This window comes from Chiloscyllium plagiosum, unplaced genomic scaffold, assembly GCF_037043375.1.
Source record: "Chiloscyllium plagiosum isolate Xiang-an unplaced genomic scaffold, Cpla_swu_hap1 HiC_scaffold_11, whole genome shotgun sequence".
In the NCBI taxonomy this organism is placed as follows: Eukaryota; Metazoa; Chordata; class Chondrichthyes; order Orectolobiformes; family Hemiscylliidae; genus Chiloscyllium; species Chiloscyllium plagiosum.
The window spans coordinates 45,789,372-45,814,943 of NW_028270149.1; the positions used below are offsets into that span (position 1 = coordinate 45,789,372).

General features: G+C 43.0%; 1 protein-coding gene across 1 annotated transcript in view; it reads right to left on the bottom strand.

Annotated features, from left to right (window-relative positions):
• Positions 1-14,303: 14,303 nt before the first annotated feature.
• Positions 14,304-25,572, bottom strand: part of LOC122557256 (P2Y purinoceptor 4-like) — a 51,558-nt gene continuing 40,289 nt past the window's right edge. Inside the window, exons 5-6 of the mRNA XM_043704761.2 lie at positions 24,787-25,066; positions 14,304-18,001 (exon numbers count right to left, since the gene is read on the bottom strand). Of these exons, the coding sequence (XP_043560696.2) occupies positions 16,839-17,975 (1,137 nt within the window). The 5' untranslated portion in view covers positions 17,976-18,001; positions 24,787-25,066 and the 3' untranslated portion in view covers positions 14,304-16,838. The remainder of the gene's footprint in view (positions 18,002-24,786; positions 25,067-25,572) is intronic.

Sequence of the window (25,572 nt, forward strand, 5' to 3'; positions counted from 1 at the left end):
TGTGGCAGTTATCAGTGGGACATCAGCCGTGGCGGTGATCAGTAGGTCCACAGCTGTGGCAGTCATCAGTAGGTCCACAGCTGAGGCAGTCATCAGTGGGTCCACAGCTATGGCAGTGATCAGTGGATCGACAGCTGTGGCAGTGACCAGTGGCTCATCAGCTGTCGCAGTGATCAATGGCTCATCAGCTGCGGTGGTGATCAGTGGATCCACAGCCGTGGCAGCGATCAGTGGCTCATCAGTAATGGTGGTGATCAGTGGCTCCACAGCTGTGGTGGTGATCAGTGGATCATCAGATGTGGCAGTCATCAGTAGATCATCAGCTGTGGCAGTGATCAGTGGGTCCACAGCTGTGGCAGTGATCAGTGGTTCCACAGCTGTGGCAGTGATCAGTGGATCCACAGCTGTGGCAGTGATCAGTAGCTCATCAGCTGTGGCAGTGGTCAGTCAGTCCACAGCTGTGGCAGTGATCAGTGGGCATCAGCTGTGGCAGTGATCACTGGGTCCACAGTTGTGGTAGTGATCAGTGGGTCTACAGCTGTGGCAGTTATTAATGGGTCATCAGCTGTGGCGGTGGTCAGTGCATCATCAGCTGTGGCAGTGATCAGTTTGACATCAGCTGTGTCAGTCATCAGTGGATCAACAGCTGTGGCAGTGATCAGTGGGTCCACAGCTGTGGCAGTGATCAGTGGGTCCACAGCTGTGGCAGTGATCAGTGGATCCACAGCTGTGGCAGTGATCAGTAGCTCATCAGCTGTGGCAGTGGTCAGTCGGTCCACAGCTGTGGCAGTGATCAGTGGGCATCAGCTGTGGCAGTCATCACTGGGTCCACAGTTGTGGTAGTGATCAGTGGGTCTACAGCTGTGGCAGTTATCAATGGGTCATCAGCTGTGGCGGTGGTCAGTGCATCATCAGCTGTGGCAGTGATCAGTTTGACATCAGCTGTGGCAGTGATCAGTGGGTCATCAAATGTGGCAGTGGTCATGGGTCCACAACTGTGGCAGTGATCAGTGGATCCACAGCTGTGACGGTGATCAGTGAGTCATCAGCTGTGTCAGTGATCAGTGGATCCATAGCTGTGGCAGTGATCAGTGGATCCACAGCTGTGACAGCGATCCGTGGCTCATCAGCTGTGGCAGTGATCAGTGGGACATCAGCTGTGGCGGTGAAAAGTTAGACCACAGTTGTGGCAATGATCAGTGGGTCATCAGCTGTGTCAGTGATCAGTGGATCCACAGCTGTGGCAGTGATCAGTCGGTCCTCCGCTGTGGCAGTGATCAGTGGGTCCACAGCTGTGGTGGTGATCAGTGGGTCATCAGCTGTGGCAGTGGTCAGTCGGTCCACAGCTGTGGCAGTGATCAGTGGGTCATCAGCTGTGGCAGTCATCAGTAGGTCCACTGCTGTGGCAGTGATCAGTGGGTCCACAGCTGTGGCAGTGATCAGTGGGTCCACAGCTGTGGCAGTTATCAATGGGTCATCAGCTGTGGCAGTGATCGGTAGGTCATCAGCTGTTTCAGCGATCATTGGTTCATCAGCTGTGGCTGTGATCAGTGGGTCATCAGCAGTGGCGGTGATCAGTTGATCCACAGCTGTGGCAGTGGTCAGTGGGTCATCAGCTGTGGCAGTGATCAGTGGGTCCTCAGCTGTGGCGGTGATCAGTGGGTCCTCAGCTGTGGCGGTGATCAGTGGGTCATCAGCTGTGGCGGTGATCAGTGGGTCCACAGCTGTGGCAGTGATCAGTGGGTCATCAGCAGTGGCGGTGATCAGTGGGTCATCAGCTGTGGCAGTGATCAGTGTGTCATCAGCTGTGGCGGTGATCAGTGGGTCCACAGCTATGGCAGTGATCAGTGGGTCATCAGCTGTGGCAGTGATCAGTGGGTCCTCAGCTGTGGCGGTGATCCGTGGGTCATCAGCAGTGGCGGTGATCAGTGGGTCATCAGCTGTGGCAGTGATCAGTGTGTCATCTGCTGTGGCGGTGATCAGTGGGTCCACAGCTGTGGCAGTGATCAGTGAGTCATCAGCTGTGGCAGTGATCAGTGGGTCCTCAGCTGTGGCGGTGATCAGTGGGTCCTCAGCTGTGGCGGTGATCAGTGGGTCATCAGCTGTGGCAGTGATCAGTGGGTCATCAGCTGTGGCAGTGATCAGTGGGTCCTCAGCTGTGGCGGTGATCCGTGGGTCATCAGCAGTGGCGGTGATCAGTGGGTCATCAGCTGTGGCAGTGATCAGTGTGTCATCTGCTGTGGCGATGATCAGTGGGTCCACAGCTGTGGCAGTGATCAGTGAGTCATCAGCTGTGGCAGTGATCAGTGGGTCCTCAGCTGTGGCGGTGATCAGTGGGTCCTCAGCTGTGGCGGTGATCAGTGGGTCATCAGCTGTGGCAGTGATCAGTGGGTCCACAGCTGTGACAGTGATCAGTGGATCATCAGCTGTGGCAGTGATCAGTGGGACATCAGCTGTGTCGGTGATCAGTTGGACATCAGCTGTAGTGTTGATCAGTGGGTCCACAGCTGTGGCAGTGATCAGTGGGTCCTCAGCTGTGGCAGTGATCAGTGGGTCCGCACCTGTGGCAGTGATCAGTGGGTCCACAGCTGTGTCAGTGATCAGTGGGTCCACAGCTGTGGCAATGATCAGTGGATCCACAGCTGTGGCGGTGATCAGTGGCTCATCATCTGTGGCAGTGATCAGTGGGTCCTCAGCTGTGGCAGTGATCAGTGGGTCCACAGCTGTGGCAGTGATCAGAGGGTCCACAGCTGTGTCAGTGATCAGTGGGTCCACAGCTGTGGCGGTGATCAGTGGATCATCAGCTGTGGCAGTGGTCAATGGATCATCAGCTGTGGCAGTGATCGGTAGGTCATCAGCTATTTCAGCGATCATTGGTTCATCAGCTGTGGCAGTGGTCAGTGGGTCATCAGCTGTGGCGGTGAACAGTGGATCCACAGCTGTGGCAGTGGTCAGTGGGTCATCAGCTGTGGCAGTGATCAGTCGGTCCTCCTCTGTAGCAGTGATCAGTGTGTCATCAGCTGTGGCGGTGATCAGTGGATCCACAGCTGTGGCGTTGATCAGTGGGTGCACAGCTGTGGCGGTGATCAGTGGGTCATCAGCTGTCGCAGTGATCAGTGGGTCCACAGCTGTGGCAGTGATCAGTCGGTCCTCTGCTGTTGCAGTGATCAGTGTGTCATCAGCTGTGGCAGTGGTCAGTGGGTCCACAGCGTGGGCCGTGATCAGTGGGACATCAGCTGTGGCGGTGATCAGTGGGTCATCAGCTGTCGCAGTGATCAGTGGGTCCACAGCTGTGGCAGTGATCAGTCGGTCCTCCGCTGTGGCACTGATCAGTGTGTCATCAGCTGTGGCGGTGATCAGTGGGTCCACAGCTGTGGCAGTGATCAGTGCGTCCACAGCTGTGGCAGTTATCAATGGGTCATCAGCTGTGGCAGCGATCAGTGGGTCAACAGCTGTGACAGTGATCAGTGGATCATCAGCTGTGGCGGTGATCAGTGGGACATCAGCTTTGGTGTTGATCATGGGTCCACAGCTGTGGCAGTGATCAGTGGGTCATCAGCTTTGGCAGTGATCATTGGTTCATCAGCTGTGGCAGTGATCAGTGGGTCCTCAGCTGTGGCAGTGATCAGTGGGTCCACAGCTGTGGCAGTAATCAGAGGGTCCACAGCTGTGTCAGTGATCAGTGGGTCCACAGCTGTGGCTGTGATCAGTGGGTCATCAGCTGTGGCAGTGATCAGTGGGTCATCAGCTGTGGCAGTGATCAGAGGGTCCACAGCTGTGGCCGTGAACAGTGGGTCATTAGCTTTGGCAGTGATCAGTGGATCATCAGCTGTGGCAGTGGTCAATGGATCATCAGCTGTGGCAGTGATCGGTAGGTCATCAGCTGTTTCAGCGATCATTGGTTCATCAGCTGTGGCTGTGTTCAGTGGGTCATCTGCTGTGGCAGTGGTCAGCGGATCATCAGCTGTGGCAGCGATCAATGGGTCATCAGCTGTGGCAGTGATCATTGGTTCATCAGCTGTGACAGTGATCAGTGGATCATCAGCTGTGGCGGTGATCAGTGGGACATCAGCTTTGGTGTTGATCATGGGTCCACAGCTGTGGCAGTGATCAGTGGGTCATCAGCTTTGGCAGTGATCATTGGTTCATCAGCTGTGGCAGTGATCAGTGGGTCCTCAGCTGTGGCAGTGATCAGTGGGTCCACAGCTGTGGCAGTAATCAGAGGGTCCACAGCTGTGTCAGTGATCAGTGGGTCCACAGCTGTGGCTGTGATCAGTGGGTCATCAGCTGTGGCAGTGATCAGTGGGTCATCAGCTGTGGCAGTGATCAGAGGGTCCACAGCTGTGGCCGTGAACAGTGGGTCATTAGCTTTGGCAGTGATCAGTGGATCATCAGCTGTGGCAGTGGTCAATGGATCATCAGCTGTGGCAGTGATCGGTAGGTCATCAGCTGTTTCAGCGATCATTGGTTCATCAGCTGTGGCTGTGTTCAGTGGGTCATCTGCTGTGGCAGTGGTCAGCGGATCATCAGCTGTGGCAGCGATCAATGGGTCATCAGCTGTGGCAGTGATCATTGGTTCATCAGCTGTGGTGGTGATCAGTGGGTCATCAGCTGTGGCAGTGATCATTGGTCATCAGCTGTGGCAGTGGTCAGTGGATCCACAGCTGTGGCAGTGATCGGTGGGTCATCAGCTGTGGCAGTGATCATTGGTTCATCAGCTGCGGCGGTGTTCAGTGGGTCATCAGCTGTGGCAGTGATCATTGGTCATTAGCTGTGACAATGCTAAGTGAGTTGTTGTCTGCAGTGGAGCTCAGTGGGTTGACAGCTGCGGTGGTGATTAGTGGGTCATCAGCTGCAGTGGTGGAAGTGCTCAGAAGAAGATTCCTGGTTGTGGTAGGCCCACAGCATGGACCCGGGTTTTCGGAGTCTGATTTGGGGGTCTTTGGCTGCAGTGGAGGCAGTGCTCAGAGTGAGAACTTCTAGCTGTGGAACTCTTCTAAGACCTGCTGCATTAGTCCTGTGAACTCTATTTATATATATTTTTATTCCTTAAGTAGTTTGGTGGTTAGGTGCCTGCTCAGACTTAGGTGGAAGGATTGATATTCTGAAGTATTTATTCCTTTTTTAAATATTTTTTTCCTATGATTTTGTATTTTTCTAATCTGTACTTAGGTACTTTTGTACCTAAGGTGGTGCCATAAGTAGTAACCAATAAACATTTCACTGTACTCATGTGAGTACATGTGACAATTAAGCTAATTCTAACTCTATTTGACAGCAGAGCAAGATCACAGAGATCATGGTTCTACAAGGAGCAGAGTGTCCAGGTACACAAATCACAAAATGTTAATAAGCAGGTGCTGCAGGTGTTTAGAAAGGCAAGTGGAAAGTTTGTGTTTATTGCAAGGAAATTGTTTGGAAAACTAAGAAAGTTTTACTTCAGTTGTACAGGGATTTGTTGAGACCACATCTTGAAAACTCTATATTGTTTTGTTCTTATTTAAAAAATAAATGGTATAAATGCACTGGAAGCAGTTCAGAGAAGTTTCATTTTTCACAATCCGGATATAAAGGGCTTATCTTATGAAGAAAGAGTGAACAGTTTTAGCCTACAGCCATTAAAGTTCAGAAGAAGAGGTGATTTTATTGAAGTATATTAGCTTCTGAGGGGACTTGAATTGATAGATACCAGGAGAATATTTCCTCTTGTGAGGGAGACTAGAACTACAGGACACAGTTTAATATTAAGAGATCTCTGTTTTAAAACAGAGGAGAATTTCTTTCCCTGTCAGAGAATAATCCTGTGCCACAGAAATCAGTGAAGGCTGGGTTGTTGTATTTATTCACAGTTAAAGAAGATTTTCATGGCTAATGATGTCAAGGATTACAAGAAGCAGACAAGAAAATGGAATCGAAATCATATGATCTTATTGAATGGTGAAGCAGGTTTGAAGCAGCAATTGCTCCTAAGTCGAACGTCCTTATGCTTCAACAACAATTATCAGCTCTTTACATATTTCCTCTCGACATAATCTTTACATTTTTGAATAAATACCATGTGCATAAAATATGTAGAGTCATTAGCACTGCAGTAAAACCTATGGTAAGATTTCCATTCACTAATAAAGTGTGTCTCTGACCTTGCTCGAATTAACAACATTAGCTTATTGCCTTACTTATTAGTAGTCCAAGAGTCCACTTCCTATGGTAAATATAAATAAGTGCTAGGGAATCAGGAGAGAAAATTGTTGCTAGGATTTTAAAATCTACAATAAATTTATTAGGCAGCAGAATCCTCAAGATATCACACTTAAGTGATGAGCTGTTGTCAGTCTGCTTCTGACTGAAATGTTCAATAATACAGATGTCTTGCTGAGGTTCATTTGCTCCCTGTAATAGCAAGAGGTAATTTTTCTACGTCTTAGTCTTTCTGGATGTGATTTTCCAGAGGTAAGATCATCCACTGGGCTCAGAAGGAAAAAGGCCACTTTAGGCTCCTCGTATCATTTCCCTTCACTATTACATCAGTTGCCATGGACCAAATGGGAGATCAACTTTACCTAATACTGTTAATGGAGAAGCTTACACACAATACCCAGAAGTGCAGGCTGACAATGGAGGAATCCTGGATTTAAGGATTCTCACAGAATTTAGGAGGCTTTTTTGTAACTTCTGGGGAGAAAAAACCTTCCCAGTCAATGTTAGCGAAGTTGGTTGGTCAGTGTCATCTATACATGAGTGGACTCAAATTAGTATCTGAATCTTTTACAACAGTTCTCATTGTATTTCAAAACTCCCCTTCTTATATTTGTTTTCTTATTCTTTGCTTTGGCTGTCACTCACTAAAAATGAATGTTTTTAACTGTTTGAAGGCTTTCCAGTTTGTGATGATCCCACAATGAGCAATGAGAAGATGTTAGCCATGCTGAGTAGTAAGGAAAGAGAAACGAGTCGAGAGTGTGGTGCTGGAAAAGTACAGCAGGGCAGGCAGCATCCGAGGATCAGGAGAATTGACATTTCGGGCAAAAGAACTGTTCACTAGACAGAATTCTAAGATAAGATGAGGCTAAGGATAGGTGAGCTGCATAATTTTGTTTTTTAAATAGCAAAATATTTTCAAATGTGCATTTGTAATTGCAATGAAGTGTCCAATGTGCCACCTACATGTTCTGGGATGCATTTGTTTTTGTTTCTGCTCTGGCTACATGGACAGTGAATGGCAATCCTGGCTGACAGTGCAGATGGGCTTTCGATATATCACATCGCCAAGTATCCCAGGAGGTCCTGGCAGTGGGGAGTACTTAGGCCTTTAAGAGAAAAGGTAGGTTGAGCAGGCCGCAATAGAGACGTGTTGCATAGCTAATGAGGCAGATGTGGGTACTGCCGTTGCTGGAGATTAGAATCAAGATGAAGGGCTTTTGCCTGAAATGTTGATTTTCCTGCTGTTTGGATGCTGCCTGACCTGCTGTGTTTTCCAGCACCTCTCTAAACCTGCATAGCTAATAAGTCAAGTTCAGGAAATAGTGTAGGAAGTTTCGATAGGGTTTACGAGAGAAAATTTTCATGAATCTCACAAAATTCACAATTTGCTGATTTATGGTAAAATTTAACCTATGGTTTAATTTCTGTTGGCTTACTTTGAAATGGCTCAGGAAATTTCACGTTAAATGGTGTCTCTAATTCAACAGCACCAGCCATTTTGTAAAGATCACTTTCATGTTTTTGGAGTCCAGACTAAAAATGGGAAAAGATACTGCTTTAAACCAAGGATTTTACATAAAAAGATGTTCGCAGTTTTAAAAAAATACTGGAGCACATTATGAGTTCAATCTGCAATATCATCTTATTGTGCAGTGAGAGGGAAGTCCAGAACAATCAGTTCCACTTCTGCATGTTCAGAATAATTCTGCCCAAAGACAAAGTTTTGATTCACTTTTCAGATGACACCAGTTGTTAAGGCCTCAAGTGATCTCAAGTAGGGAGCAGCATATGGCTCAGTGGTCAGCAGTGCTACTTCACAGTGCTAGGCACCCAGGCTTGATTCCATTCTTGGGTGACTGTCTGTGTGCAGTTTGTACATTCTCCCTGTGTCTGCGTGGGTTTCCTTCAGGTGCTCTGGTTTCTTCCCACAGTCAAAAAATTAGCCATGCGAGATTGCCCATAATGTGCAAGCTCAGTGGATTAGCAATGGAAAATGCAGGGTTATAGGGATAGGGCCAGTCTCGGTGGAATGCTCTTCGAAGGGTTGGTGTGGACTCGATGGCCCAAATGGCCTGCTTCCACACCATGGGGATTCTATAATCTCAGCATAGTAACAATCTCTTGATTGGTTCTCAAGCAGGTGACGATAGCCTTAGGTCTGGACAATACAGCAATTCTCCTTTCTGTTTAGAGAAATAAAAGTAAATCTCTAGTAGCTAACTACTCTCTCCCACCTTTCCTATTATCTCTGGAACTATTATCTCTGGAAATGCCTTGTTAAAAGAGGAAAAGGAAAACCACTTTCAGAAAAACTAAATTCTCAACCAGTGAAAGACTGAGAACTAGTGTACCCACAACTCATTGTCATCTGATATCTGAACAGTGCTTCAGTGACACATTTTGTCCATCCTCAATGCCATATCTTTTATGTCTTTGTTTGTTTGTTTGTTTGTCTATCTGCATGTGTGAATGGAATTTTTAAAAGATATAAAGCTTAAGTTATACAGTGACATGCCTCACTGGGATAGCACACCTCCACTATTCCCAGTGGCATCACAAAAGTTAAAGATTTTAGCAAAGTTCATAAAATTCCTAAATTTACCTGTCTTTTAAGACCCAGATTAATAGAAAGGATGAAGTAGGTTTCCCAACATAAAGGAATTACTATTTATTACAAATAAATAGATTCTACTTAGAAATAACTAACAATATACTGTTGATATACAGCTCTCCTACACAAAACACTTAGCCCCTTATAAACGCTCCCCACATGCACATGCAGACATTTCAAAAGACAAAGCATTTCAAAAGACAAAGGTTGAAGGGAAAAACTGGGAAGACTGTTCAATGGTTTCTGTCCCCAAGATTCACTGAGATGACCTTTTTGGCTTTCCAGAACTTCAGGCTTCTTGATCTCTTGACCAGGTACCTTCACTTGCTTGTGGTAAGCAAAGAGTGATTGATTCATAATTTTGAAATTATCTGACTTATTTGCTAAAAACCACTAATTTCAACAACGATAAAAAGAAAATAACCTGCCTTTCTTCAGGCTTTAGGTACTTGTTCCTTCAGAAACAGAGATACTACCACCCCTTCAGAAATCCAAAGGCTCCTGACTATTCCAGTTACACCCACAAGCTGTTTGGCTACAAGGGAGCCAATCACAAAGCTGTTGTCAGGCCTTTGTCATGGACAACTGGTCATTATTCTCCAGATCAATCAACCTCTTGTAGCCAGATGAATCTCCCTGCATTTGCAACCTCTGGAGCCAATTCATCTGCAGCTTATCCTCCCCTACTAGTTGAACAAGCAAGTATAAATGGCCTCACAGTAAACATGTAGCAATCCTTTGTTTTTAAAACTGTCTTTTCCTCATTTCAATCCACAATCAAAAATACAGAAAAATAAAAAGATACAATCTATATGACAGTTATAGATTAGCAGTTTATTTGCTGTTGGATAAAAAAAGTTTGATTGTAGTTAATAGTTTTTCTTGTTAATAAGAAAAGTCTTAGTGTGCATGTTCTTTAACCTGAATTAGACAGTTAAGTAGAATTGTCCAATGTGATGGTTTAATCAATTTGTGACAAATCTGAGAATACTGGACTTGATTTGCAGAACACTACCACGGTGAGTTATAACACTTTCCATAAGCATTCCCCTCCCTTCTGTTCAGGCATGCGCCCATACTACCAACATGATAGTATAACCTAGGTGTAAAGTTATTGCATCTCCAAATAATTTGACCTGTACATAAATTGGACGCATTCCCACAAACTGTCTCCAGCACATGGGTCACAATTTTGACAGAAAAACCATTAGAATCCCTGGCAAAATAAAACATTACCACTACTCACTGATGTCTAATTGGTTTTACCTGTCAAACTGTCACTAATAGGTTGCGACACAACTATGTACAAATCGCTGTCATGAACAGTCTTTTCTGTGTTTGAATCTGGGAACAGGCAAATATAGTCTCTGCTAGCTGTAGCAATGACCAGCCACCATACAATGAAGGCAATGGCCTAGTGGTATTATCACTGGACTATTAATATAGAGACCCAGTTTGGTCCAGGATCTGGAGACCAGGGTTCAAATAAGCCATGGCAGATGGTGGAATTGGAATTCAATAAATATTTAAAATTAAGACTCTAATGCTGACCATGAATCCATTGTCAATCATTGGAAAAACACTGCATATTTTGAAAGCAGGCTACCAGCACTTACAGTGGAGGCTGTTTATGCTTGTTTGTTCAAACAGTGGAGGAGGTTAAGCTGCAGTTGAATTGGCTCCAGAGGGTTCAAATGAAGAGAGATTCATCTGGCAACAAGATTGGTTTGGTTGATTTGTCAATGGAATAATGTCCATGTTGAAAAACTGCCCTTTAGGAAAGGAAGCTGCCATCCTCACTTGGTCTAGCCTACATGTGACTCCAGATCAACAGATATGTAGTTGGACTCTTAACTGCCCTCTAGGCAATTAGTGATGGATATTAAATGCTGGCCGAGTCAGTGATGTCCTCATCCTGTGAATGAATATATAAAAACCCAATGAAAGTAATCGACCTGCTGAGGTCTAAAGATTTCATTTCAGTTCCTTGCATCGTGCTAACTCCAAGATGGCGGTGATGGATTAGGCAGTAATCAGGTTCCTCAGCCTGGAGCTGGTCAATCCATCTGCTTTTTATCTCACTTTGTTTCTCCTCTCTTTTTTTTCTACGTTTTTAAAGTGTGTTTTCCTGGTAAGAAAACTTACCTTGGAGGAACTGAGAGCCAGAGTGGAGCGAGCTGGAGGTCTCGAGCAGAGCGTGAACGGTTATTGGACTGGGATCTGGTGCGGGTAGTCAGCAGCTTGCAAGACTGGTCAGACCATGTGTGGGAGCCGCAGCTCTGAGCTACTACAATGTAATCTGTATCTGTAATTTGTTTATCTGACTGTAATATTTATCCTGAATTGAACTGTATTGAATTGAATTGAATTTATTGTCACATATACTGAGGCACAGTGAAAAGCTTGTCTTGCAAGCAATACAAGCAGATCACAGAGTTAAGTAGCATATATAAGTAAATAATAGGTAAACAGTGGCAAAAACAAAAACACATGTACAGACAAATGTTAAGAGTTAGTAAGTTCATTCAAGTATTCTAATAACTGTAGGGTAGAAACTGTTTCAAAACCGGCTGGTGCATGTGTTCAGGCTTCCTGTAGCTTCTCCCTGATGGTAGAGGTTGTAGAAAAACATTCTCAGGGTGGGATGGATCTTTGAGAATGCTGACGGCCTTTCCTTGACAGCGGGCCTGGTAGATGGATTCTATAGATGGGAGGTTGGCCTTTGTGATTGTCCGGGCAGAGTTCACCACGCTCTGTAACCATCTCCGATCTTGAATAGTACAGTTGCCATACCAGGTAGTGATACATCCAGACAGAATGCTCTCGATAGTGCACCTATAAAAGTTGGCAAGGGTATTCGCTGTCATGCCAAATTTCCTCAGCTGCCTGAGGAAGAAGAGACATTGTTGGGCCTTTGTAACCAGTGCGTCCACATGAAGAGTCCAAGAAAACTTGTTGTGCATGACCACTCCCAGGAGCTTGACCCTCTCCACTCATTCTACCTCTGTGCTGTTAATGTGTGTGTGTGTGTGTTGGGGTCCCATCACTTCCTTTCACACGAAGGAAAACTGATCTGGCCTCTGATGCAGTGACTGTTGGGATAGGCTCGTCAAGACTCTTCGAAATAGGTGTTACCTCTTCGCTGAAATTCTGCTCAACGCGAGTATAGAAGGCGTTGAGATGATCTGGGAGGGATGTGTCATTGTCTGCTATCTTGCACTGTCTCTTTTTCGAACCTGTGATGTCATTCAGTCCTTGCCATAATCGCTAGGTGTCTGACTGGGTGTCTAATATGGATCGGTATTGGTCTTTGGCTGTCTTAAGGGCTCTGCGAAGGCCATACTTGGATTCCTTATATTTGAGTGGGTCTCCTGATCTGAAGGCCTCATGCCTGGTTTTTAACAGGTTCTGTATGTCCTGATTCATCCAGGGTTTCCTGTTGGGAAACACCTGGCTTGACTTCCTTGGTATGCAGTCCTCCGCACACTTGCTGATAAAGTCTGTGATGGTGGTGGCGTACTCATCCAAGATACCTGCAGACCTTTTGAACATGGCCCAATCAGCCGATTCCAGACAGCACTGGAGTTGATCCTCTGCCTCCTCTGACCAGCACTGGACCTGTATCCATGAAGTGGTGTCCTGCTTCAGCTTTTGCCTGTAAGCTGCGAGAAGAAACACGGCATTGTGGTTAGAGTTCCCAAAATGAGGATGGGGGATGGAGCGGTAGGCGTCTTTCACAGTGGTGTGGAAGTAGTTTAAAATGTTCGGGCCCCTGGTGGGGCAGGTAATGTTCTGGTGGTACTTGGGCAACACCTTTCTTAGACTGGTTTGATTGAAGTTGCCAGTTACAATAAACACGCCTCAGGATGTTCCATCTCCAGGGTATTAGTGGTGGAGTACAGCACATCCAGAGCTTCCTCAACCTTTGCTTGTGGCAGTATGTACACAGCAGTTAATATAGCAGCAGTACATTCCCATGGTAGATAGATGGAGCGGCATTTGATGGTGAGGAATTCAAGGTCTGGGGAGCAATGGCTGCCCAAGGTTGCAATATCCGTGCACCATAAGTTGTTGATGATTAAAAAAACGATATCTTGATTCTGTAACTTACGCTATGGATCACTGGGTAACGTAATGCAACTTCTTTTCTTTTTTATTCCACTTTTTGTATCTAAGATTTGTACTTAAAATGATGTCGTGAGAGGCAACACTGTAAACTTTGCACTCTACTCCTTTACTTCTGTACATGAGTACATGTGACAATAAAGGATATTCTATTCTATTCTAATGCTGCCCAACGGGACTGGTATCACCAGATAATATTAAGGGCATCCTCCTCACAACCATCTCATGCACAACATGTCAGTCAGTAGGACATCAGACTTGTAATCTGTTGATCCAGGGTTAAAATCCCTGTTAAGCCGCTGTTTTTTAAGTTTGCAGATGACACCAAAATTGGAGGTGTAGCGAAGAAGGTTACCTCAGAGTACAATGGTATCCTGATCAGGTGCTCCAATGGGCTGAGAAGTGGCAGATGGAGTTTAATTTAGATGAATGTGAGATGCTGCATTTTGGAATGGCAAATCAGAACAGGACTTATACTCTTAATGATAAGGTCCTGTGGAGTGTTTCTGAACAAAGAGATCTTGGAGTGCGGACGAGTTAGACCAAAGGGTCTGATTCTGTGCTATACATCTCTATGCCTCTATAATTCTGTCTCTTTCACCTGCCATCAAATTGATGCTGAACTTCTCCATAACCTATAGACTCAACCTTACCTTTAGGTTTTTGTTTGCTTCATTTTTATATATTAATGTCTTAAGTTGTTCTTGAGGGTGTTCAAAGGCTTTCAAAATATTTTCACTTTATTGTATTTTTTAGTAATCCCAAGTATACAATACATTTTAAAACGTTACTGAGGATGACAAAATTCTGATATTTTATGAGTTTTGTATTTATCGTTTCACAAACAATTGAAAATTTAAGTTCAATATTTTTTAACAGACCTTAAACCTGATTATGTTCAGTCAATTACTTTTTTTTATTCTTTTCCATAATATGAAACACTTCCATTATTGTCTTGCGAAGAAACTTTGAAATTCACTTTAAACCAATAGAAATTGGGCTTCACTGGCTAGGACAGTATTAGTTGCACATCATTGGCCACTTCAGAGGGCAGTTCAGTATCAATTATATCACTGTAGATCTGGAGTCACATGTAGGCAGACCAGGTAAGGATGGCAGTTTCATTCCATAAAGGGCATTAGTAAACCAGTTGTACTTTTGCAACAATGGTTTCATAGTCCAGTAATTAGATTAGATTAGATTACATTACAGTGTGGAAACAGGCCCTTCGGCCCAACAAGTCCACACCGACCCACCGAAGTGCAACCCACCCAATACCCCTACATTTACCCCTTACCTAACACTACGGGCAATTTAGCATGGCCAATTCACCTGACCTGCATATCTTTGGACTGTGGGAGGAAACCAGAGCACCTGGAGGAAACCCACGCAGACACAGGGAGAACATGCAAACTCCACAGTCGCCTGAGGCGGGAATTGAACCCGGGTGGCGCTGTGAGGCAGCAGTGCTAACCACTGTGCCACCGTGCCGCCCATTATGTATTAATTCCAGATTTTCTTTTTGTCTTGAATTCAAATTCCACCATCTCCCATGGTGAGATTCAAACCCAGGTTGCCATGATATTTTCTGGATTTTCTAGAATCTTAGTCTAGTAATAATACTATTAGGTCATCACCTCCTGATAGCTGAATTTCATAAGATCAATGCATTCATTTAGAATGAGTTGAATGGCTTGAAATATGATCCATTCTTTCAAGAATAGTCTTTAAAATATTTACAGTCACTCTTGACTCTATATAAACAGGCTTGCTACAGTAAGTATTGGTTATTAATTTCTGGTTTTAGTTCAAAAGTGTTCAAAGTTGAAAAATAGACAGGATTAACATCTAGCAAAAGAAATATGCATTTCATAGATAATTTGTGATCCTTCGATTTTATACCAGTTTAAAATATAAATCTACTTCAAAAGCTCACATCGTGCAGGCACACAGCTGTGGGAAGTAATGCATACTGAAACTCCCAGTTTTCACCACCAATTTCATGATGATTTTTCACTTAGGTCGCCACCTGACCTATTTAGGTTTAGATGGTTTATAGTCCCATCCCTACATCAGAAACTCAGAAGAGAGAAACGGCTTCAACTAAATGATACTATTGCATTGCTGGTCATCAGTTTTCTTCAGGAGGCTGGTTTAATATTTTCAGAGGCAACATGGACAGTAAAAGTTGAACTGTTTCAGTATATTTTTGCTCTTTATTGCAACATTAACATAAATATATTTGAAAAAAAAAGCAAATTCAATCTATTCCAAAATGAAATTCATTGCCACCAAAGGAAAACAAAGAAAACAGACCAAGCTATACACGAGTATAAAAAGAAACTGAAAAATAATCTAAATAATATCACTGTATTTTGAACTCAGGGGATGAATGTAAGTCTGTTTTGAAATCAGTCCAAAAACCTGCATTGAAACAAACTTAGTATGAAATATAATAGCAGCATATTGAGTAAGAAAATAGAGAGTATCAGAAAAAAAATTCTAAAACACATGTAATTCTTATCAGAGAAGCAGTAAAAGACTTAATAGGCAGGACTATTCTCGCCCTGTGCAGCAGGAACTGAGGCAGGTGGATGCATAATTCTACACCACTGGCCAACATGCCAGTGTACTAGCACCATCCACTCAAACATTTTTTTTAAGGCCATATTGAGTGCAGAACAGTTAAAATACCAACTAATGCCATTGAGGAGAATGCCAACTAGAAGAATATTGCATAAGCTTGGAGGTGCTTCTTGATAGTAAACTGGGGAAGAGGGTGACAAGAGGGTAATGCTGTAGGATCACCTGAGTACCCCAGCCCAATCCATCTACCTGCCCATCACAGTGCCCACAGCTGCCAAGATGGAAGTCCAACAAATCTGAGCATTGTTTATTTCAAAGCCTTTCAAAGTGCAGAGAAAACACAAAAGATTACCTCACCTGTCTTTTCCTGTAAGTATCCTATTGGTCCTCCAGTTTTCAAAGCTCATCCACCATCCTCAATTGGATGGTAAGCACACCCTCTGGCTAATAATTGCTCAATCCTGAAAACCTGATTTATTGGATTGCTATTCTCAACATGGCACATGGTAAAGACATACATTTGATCCCAGTGTCAGGTTCATGAACCAAAATGGAAACATTTGCCAAATGTTTTGAAATAAATGTATCCACTATAAAATTTAAATCTTGAGATGACACAATTCCTGGAAAATATAGTCTGCATTTTTTTTTTCAGTTTTCCATAAATGATACTCCTAGTCCAAACATCACTCATTTTGGTCTTAACAACAATTGAGAAACGCTTTGAGACGTGTAAGAAATTGTTTTTCTTTTAGATTATTCCTTGATGGGGTATGAGTGGCAAGGCCAGAATTTTTATTGTCTGATGTAATTCCTCTCAAGATGGTAGCACTGAGCCACACTTTTGAATGCTGTAATCCATGTGGAGTAGGTAAGTCTATTCTGCTATTAGGAAGTTTCAGGATTGTAATCCAGGCTCAGTGAAGGAATGGTAATATAGTTTTACAAGTCAGGATGGTGCTTGACTTGGAGGGGAATTTGCAGTTGGTAGTGCTCCAATACATCTGTTGCTCTTGACCTTCAAGAGGTTGTGGGTTTGGAGGGTGCTATAGTGGGCATTTGAAATAGAGATCATTTTACGTTCATTTACATTTCTCAGCCAAACAAGTTATTGTCTTCTTATGATTGTCAATTGAAGTCATCAAAGACAATGTTTGGTTTGGGTCACAACAAGTTTAATCTGAATGTCACTGGTATCCAGGTCCATTAGTCAGCATTAGTGTGAAAGCTTCTATTTAATGAGCAACCAACCATTTTGGGCCTTTCTGACGATTGTTGACCTAAAAGTTAAGAGATTTTCTTGATTGCATCAGTCTCACCTCTGCATAATGGAATAGACGGTACCAGTGTTTATCATTGATTTTTCATTTGTTTTGCGATCCATTTTTGATACAGTTTGGCGAACACAACCTTTTCTCCTAATCACAGCATGCACAACCTTTTTTCGATAAATGTCTCCAGCCAGATAGTACAAAATAGGGTCAATGCAGCTGTTGGCACTGGCCAGTGGTCTTGTGATCTTATATGTGAAGTTCACAATGTTAAGTGCATAACAGCTCTTCTCAAGTACCCTGAAAGTATAATATATTGTCCTTGTGATATGGAAAGGTACAAAACACAAGGAAAAGACAAACAAAACAATGATGATCATTTTAATGGATTTCTTTTTGACGTTGTATGAAGTTTTATTGGATTTAGACATGGGGGCTTTGATCAACTCTCTGGTCATTAAACTGTAACAGATGACAATGATGAAAGATGGTATGATAAAGAGAATCACCATGATAGCAGAACTGTATGAAACATACTGAGGAAAATCTTCCCTACGTGTTGTGTCATGACAGAGTATGTCACCAGCCCGTTTGCTTGTTGTGACAAAAAGCAAATTGGGAATGAGGCAGATGATGACAGCTGCCCAGACCAGCAGGCATACGACCCAGGCCCGCTTCACTTTAATCCATTTGAGTGATTGGAAAGGGTAATATATGCCTATGAATCTGTGCACACTGATGCAAGTAAGAAAAAGAATGCTGGAGTAGAGGTTGGCATAGAAAAGGAAGCGGGTTAATTTACACAGAATCACACCAAATGGCCAATCATTCCGATTTGCATAGTAATATGTAAGAAGTGGCAGAGATAGCACATATAGAAGGTCTGAAAGAGCCAAGTTAAACATATAGATTATACTGGCATTCCATGGTCTCAGTTTACATGAGAAAATCCACAGCGCAATGGCATTGAGAACAAGGCCAACCACAAATACTATTCCATAGGACACTGGCAATAAGATGTATTTGAATTCCTCATTGAAGTGGCAACTGCTATCATTGCTACCCAAATCGCTGCCATTATCAAAACTCATTTCCAGATGAGCAGACTCACTATATCCTGAGATTGAAGGCTTTGGTAGAGTAGGGGCCAGACAACAGCTCAATATTATTCTTGCTGCCATGTGATACTCCAAGGTCAGAGCCACACCTGGGAAAAGAACAACAAAAAAGTTCAGGGATGTCTCACGAAGTATGTTAGTATCCATCCCCCTCCTAGCAGCTTTATGGAAATTTAGGTTACTACAGCACTCTGAACCTACACTCTAGTTGGAAGGAAAGTTTGTCCTCCATTTTTCTAATACAGAGGAATCTCGATTATCCGGAATTCAATCATTTGAATATTGGATCATCCGGCAAGATCGTAAGGTCCCGATGCTTGGCTAAACTATGTAATCTGGCATTCAATTGTCCGGAATTCAATTAACTGAACGAAATACTCCCCGCCCATGTCCTTCAGATAATCGAGGTTCCTCAGTATATGCATTTTGACGGTATCTTTCATTTTGTTTACTTATGATCCTGAAATTGGAAGTCAACCCAAATTCCTCAAATTCTGTTAGAAATGCCTAAAAGAAATTGTTTAAAAAATGTTGTTAGGCCAGAAAATTCCCAAAGTGTTTGATCATTGGTCCTATCACATCAGACACATTTCAGAATGTGACAGGCTTTGAATCTTGCAATCAGATATCTCACCCTGACATCTACTAATGCTAACGGCCTCATGTTCACTCACTATCTCCAAACACATCCAGCTATTCAACTATTCCAGGCACATCCAATAGTGCTACAAAATTCTCTCTTGCAGAACAAGGTGACATAAATAAAGATAAGACCATGAAGCATCATTGGGAGATATGTTGTATGAATGCCTTTTGTAGCTTTTGTCTTTTGGCAGGATGGATTCTGTAAACTATCACAGATAAAGTGGCCATTCCAGACCATGTACTATTTTAGTAGGATGAATGTAGAGTTATGATCAGTATGTTTGCAGATGACACAAAAATTGATGGTGTGGTAAATAGCATAGTGGAAAGCCTTAAGACTAGTGGGTGATATGGACAAGATGGTGAGATGGGCTGCACAGTGGCAAATGAAATTTAATCCTGAAAAGTGTGTGATCGTACCTTATTGGGAGGACTAACAAGTCAAGAGAGTACATATTGAATGGTATTACCCTAGGAAGTACAGAGAGCAAAAGGAGGACGATAGGGCTGTTCAGTAAGTAAGGTAGTTAAGAAGACATATGGGATACTTGCCTTTATTAGTCAATACAATGAAATCAAGACCAAGGAGGTTATAATGAAACAGTGTAATTAGGCAGCAACTTGAGTATTATCTGCAGTTCTGGTCACAACACTATAGGAAGGATGTGATTGCATGAAAGAGGATGCAGAAGAATTCACTGGAAGATGCCTTGGCTGCAGTGATTCAGCTATGGAGAGAGAGAAGATAGGCTGAGGTTATTGTCCTAAGGGAGGAGAAGGATGAGGGGGCCTGACTGAGGTGTACAAAGTTCTGAGAGGCAGAAACATGGTAGTTAGGGAGAAATCTTTATTTTTTTAGCAGAGGGGTGAATAGCCAGTTTTAAGATGAGGAGCAGATGTTTAGAGGGGATTTAAGGAAAAATATTTTTACCCAGAGTGACTTAGGTATCTGGAATTCACTGCCTTAAAAAGGTGGTATAGTGGGAATTTTCAAAATATTAAATAAATTTTTAGATGAACACTTGAAATACCTTACATACAAGGCTATGGGCCAAGTGCTGGGAATAGAATAGATGGAGGTTTGATGAGCTGCACAGACACAATAGGCTGAAGGGCCTCTTTCTGTGCTGTGAAAATTCCATGACTCTAGAACATAGAACATAGAAGAATACAGCGCAGTACAGGCCCTTTGGCCCTCGATGATGCGCCGATCCAAGCCCACCTAACCTATACTAACCCACTATCCTCCATATACCTATCCAATGCCCGCTTAAATGCCCATAAAGAGGAAGAGTCCACCACTGCTACTGGCAGGGCATTCCATGAACTTACGACTCGCTGAGTGAAGAACCTACCCCTAACTTCAGTCCTATATCTACCCCCCCCTTAATTTAAAGTTATGCCCCCTTGTAATACCCGACTCCATACCCGGGAAAAGGTTCACACTGTCAACCCTATCTAACCCCCTAATCATCTTGTACACCTCTATCAAGTCACCCCTAAACCTTCTTTTCTCCAGTGAAAACAGCCCCAAGTGTCTCAGTCTTTCCTCATACGATCTTCCTTCCATACCAGGCAACATCCTGGTAAACCTCCTCTGCACCCGTTCCAGTGCCTCCACATCCTTCCTATAGTATGGCGACCAAAACTGCACACAATATTCCAGATGCGGCCGCACCAGAGTCTTATACAACTGCATCATGACCTCAGGACTCCGGAACTCAATTCCTCTACCAATAAAAGCCAGTACGCCATATGCCTTCCTCACTGCACTATTTACCTGGGTGGCAACTTTCAGAGATCTGTGTACATGGACACCAAGATCCCTCTGCTCATCCACACTACCAAGTATCCGACCATTAGCCCAGTACCCCATCTTTTTGTTATTCTTCCCAAAGTGAATCACCTCACACTTAGCTACATTGAATTCCATTTGCCACCTTTCTGCCCAGCTCTGCAGCTTCTCTATATCCTGCTGTAACTTGCCACATCCTTCCTCACTGTCAACAACTCCTCCGACTTTCGTATCATCCGCAAACTTGCTCACCCAACCTTCTAACCCCTCTTCCAGGTCATTTATAAAAATGACAAACAGCAATGGTCCCAAAACAGATCCTTGCGGAACACCGCTAGTGACGGCACTCCATGAAGAAACTTTGCCATCAACTATTACCCTCTGTCTTCTTCCAGCCAGCCAATTCCTAATCCAAACCTCCAACTCACCCTCAATGCCATATCTCCGTATTTTCTGCAGTAGCCTACCATGGGGAACCTTATCAAACGCCTTACTAAAATCCATATATACCACATCTACCGCCTTCCCCTCATCAACCTCCTTCGTCACCTTTTCAAAGAATTCAATAAGGTTTGTGAGGCACGACCTGCCCTTCACAAAACCATGCTGACTATCCTTGATCACATTATTCCTATCCAGATGTGCATAAATCCTATCCCTTACAATTCTCTCTAAGACTTTGCCCACAACAGAAGTGAGACTCACCGGCCTATAGTTACTAGGGTTATCCCTACTCCCCTTTTTGAACAAGGGAACCACATTTGCTATCCTCCAGTCTTCTGGCACTACTCCTGTAGACAAAGAGGACATAAAAATCAAGGCCAATGGCTCTGCAATCTCCTCCCTTGCTTCCCAGAGAATCCTAGGATAAATGCCATCAGGCCCAGGGGACTTATCTATTTTCACCTTTTCCAGGATTTCCAACACCTCTTCTCTACATACCTCAAAGCCATCCATTCTACTTATTTGTGACTCAGTATTCACATCGACGACAATGCCCTGTTCCTGAGTAAATACTGAAGAAAAGTATTCATTCAGTGTCTCCCCAATCTCTTCCGCCTCCACACGCAACTTCCCACTACTATCCTTGACTGGACCTATTCCTACCCTAGTCATTCTTTTATTCCTAACATACCTATAGAAAGCCTTAGGGTTTTCCCTAATCCTACCGACTAAGGACCTTTCATGTCCCCTCCTTGCTGCTCTTAGCTCTCTCTTCAGGTCCTTCCTGGCTACCCTATAACTCTAGTTTTATTAATCATTTCAAATTAATTATATTCAGATTAATCAGCAGCTGTTTTATGGTTTGCCTGCGGTTAAATGAAAAACAAACATATCTTGTGCATTATGCTGTAATGAACGACTACCAGATTCAATTTAGTTTCAAACACTTCTCAAGCATGTTTCTCCATCAGTCTGCTTTACCGTATTCTCATACAAAGTTCCAATTGAGGCTTTATGCATGACATTCTTTAGCCACTTGCAATAGAAAATTGCATTTCCTATGGTCTTTAACTTCAAGTTATCTCTTCCCATGTTGACTGCAATGAAGCCTGAAGGATCTCATCCAGCTTTTAATTGTTCATGCCCCACCATGGGCATGTATTCCTCGTCAAATGTCAACCCAATACTTGGAGTTGATGCTCTGCTCACCTGAGATCCAACACCAACATTTCTGGTTTTTATGTCAATTACAAGCAACATAAAATATCAAACTCATTTTTAAATTGTGAATTATCTTTTATTTCCATGGTTCACTTTCTAGTTAATGTTACAACATTTGGCTTTAGTTTTAGGCTAAGGAGTTGTTAATTAAAAACAGAGATGAGGAGGAATCACTTTTCTCAAAGTGTTGTGAATCTGTGGTATTTACTACCCCAGAATATGGTGGATCCCAGGACACTGAATAAATTTAAGGAGAAGATAAACAGATGTTTAATTAGAATTGTTTAATAGGTTCGTAGATTATGGGCAAGGAGCAGGAAAGTGGAGGCCCTGATGAGATCGGCCACGATAGTATAAGTAGCAGAGTACACTCAAGGTCCTAAATTGCCTCCTCATGCTCCTAGTACGTATGTTCTTATGTTCTTATGAAACAATGTTCCAGAGATTCTTGAAAAATTAAGTAATAAAGGTAGTTGATAACCTAGTGGTATAATTACTGGACTCTCAATCCTGAGACCTAGGTAATACCCTGGGGACCCCGATTCGAAACCTATCACAGCAGACGGTGGAATTTGAATTCAATAAAAATCTGGATTAAGAATCTAATGATGACCATGAATGTCAGGAAAAACCCATACGGTTCACTAATACCCTTTAGGGAAGGAAGCGGTCACCCTTACCAGGTCTTGTATGCATGTGAGTCGAGACCCACAGCAATATGCTTTCCTCTTATCTGCCTTCTGGGCAATTAGGGGTGAGCAATAAATGCTGGCCTAGTTGGCGATGCCCTTATCACAGAATGAATAATAAAAAAATGGAAATATGTTAATGTAATCCACTAGAAATTTGCGGCAAGGAGGAGATACCACTTGAATAATACGTTACCCCAAGTTAGTGAACAATTTGTATTGCTCTACGACTAGCTATACAAAACTAGCAACTTGCTCTTAAACTCCCCATAATTTTCATGAGGCTGCATTTTTGTATATTAATTTCCTATTAAGCTTTACATAAAAAGTTAAATCTAGTAAAAGATATTTATTTTAAACATATGGTCATTGGCAATGTATATCAAACAAAACATTTTACAGAAAGTGAAAAATTAAAAGTGTTGAGAATTATTACTGATGATTTTAATACTGACAAAATTTAAATTTATATTGTTTTCATCTAGTTCAATTTCCATTTCTTTTTCACTCCCTTTTAATCCAAACTTTCTTTTCTTCATTGTTTTATTTGCAGTACTTAATTTGAATGCACCCATCCAATTAACTCTCAATCTCAGTCCTTCCTTCAATGTTTATTAAAAATCTATTTCACTGCATAAGGCATACACATTGTCCTACGGTTCGGCAAGGTCCCAAATACTTTCTTGGCTTTGCTACGCCACTGTCAATCCACACTTTCAGCAATGTTATGTGCAAAATGAATTGAAACTTTAAACATGCAGGAAAAGTCAACCAAGGCATGCCACAAGACGCCTCACTTTGGATCCTATTTCTTAACTGTTCAATAGGAACGTGAAAGGTAGACTGGCATTCAAGTGAGGATCAGGGTTAGTCATAACTAATATGGAGGTCAGCTTGATTCTGATCCCAGACGAGGAGTGCAGAGGTAGGGGACTTCCCAGTTTCCATGAAGTTGACCTTTACAAATGGCCACCCACACTTGCCCCATTTTCAATCTAGGAGGAACACACTGGATTAGCACTGGCCAGACAACTTGGGCAAAGTTGAGGAGGGGTGAACGAAGCTAAGAGGTTTTGAGAGTTGAAAGAATGCCTCATGGTTTATTTTACTTTCTTCCCAGCCCATCTCAGCAACTGGCAACTTCATCAGCTCCTTCTAGATTGCCCAGCATGAATTCCAATCCAACCCATGACCCCAAAAGAAAATGGAGATTGTGAGTGGCCACTTTTAAAGCTCAAGTTTGTGGAGCCAAAAATTCTGCATCCTCTGTGCACCCAGCCCAAAAAACAAAATCGAGATATAATGTCAACCTTCACCATAAGCACAATGACAGGAATTGTGTTAAAGTTTGAGTCAGTGGCATTGTTATAGCTCACCTTTAAACTGAGAAGAAAAATTAGGGCTTGGCCTAAGATATATCTCACATGATAGGATATTCAGCTCAAATGCTGTTTGTAGTATTTTTCATTGCCATAATTATGAGTGTAAATAATCATAAAGCATGGAAAAACATTGCCCTCTGTTAATGTTAATCCAAAGTACATAAACTGCACCTGTTAACTAAATACCATAAATGTACATTACTGACCTCACCAGTACTTTCTGCACAAGGCTAAGAATGTATAAACAATACCTGCCTAACAATGATCCAGGTATGAATATGTCATCTCTAAAGGGTTTATTTCTCACTGAGGATTACAGTGTTAAGTTTGAACAGTTGGAGTTACAGAGCCAGGAAGTGTAGAGTCAAGCTTTGGGGGAGGAAGAACATGGTCAGTGACATGCCGTTAATTATTGATTGCCAGACCTTCCACTGAAGTAATTCATGGATGTACAGTTCAATTTGACTAACCTAAATCCTGTGTATCTATGAATATCATGCTTACAACCACTTGTTCAATTCCTAAAAATACCCAGCCACCCTATGCCCTACACCTTCAAATCCATCTTTTCAAAAGCATTCAAAACTAAGTAGACATTAAGCGCAACTACTTTATTCCTAGCCCTGAGTATCTCTTAATTACTTGTCAAAACACATGTCTCTGGCTTCTTAATCTACTGTTCTCTGTATAATTGTTACCTTTAATGGCACAGGTATTTAGGATGGCAGCTCCTGTGCCTCAGTAGAAATCTAAAGAATTTTCAAAATATACCAAAATCGGATGAATTTCAGTTTCAGTATGTCAGAGTATGTTGACAGTAATCAGTATTTAAACTTCCTCCTGAGGCTGGTACTGAATGCATTGGCCAGGTCCAATTCCACCTCAGAATCCCAGAGTAACAATGTCCAGAGTTTCGATGCTTTTATACAGTGGGCAGCACTGGCTCAAAAACACAGGATAATTCAGACCCACTTGTTACTGAAATTGAAAGATAAAGAAAAACATTAGAACAACCCGGGCATATAGCAATCCAAAATTAAATTTCATTTTTGTTATTTTCACAAATTGAGCTCAAGTGTGCTTTACAAACTTTAGGCAGTATTTACAGCACCAAAACAGGCCTGACAAGGCAAGAACAGATACATCAGTACAGAAACAGGCCATTCAACCCAAGGGCATGGTTAACGCAAGGTTGAACATTTGCTCCTGGGTTGAGTTTACAGGGTCGGGACATTTCCCCTCTCCAAAAACCCGATCCAAGAGAAAATAGCCCAGAGATTAGAATTTTCGATCCGGTATGGTGAGGGTCTTTGGGAGTCTGGTTGTGTGACCTGAGAATGTGGAATGAGAAGTAACTTCTCACCCTCACTAACTCCACCTCAACTCAACATGTCTCTCTCCTCTGATTTCTCTGTCCTCATACCATTCCTAAATCTCTACTCGCATGTAAAATCCCTAATCCATGTTCAGAACAACCTCCTTGT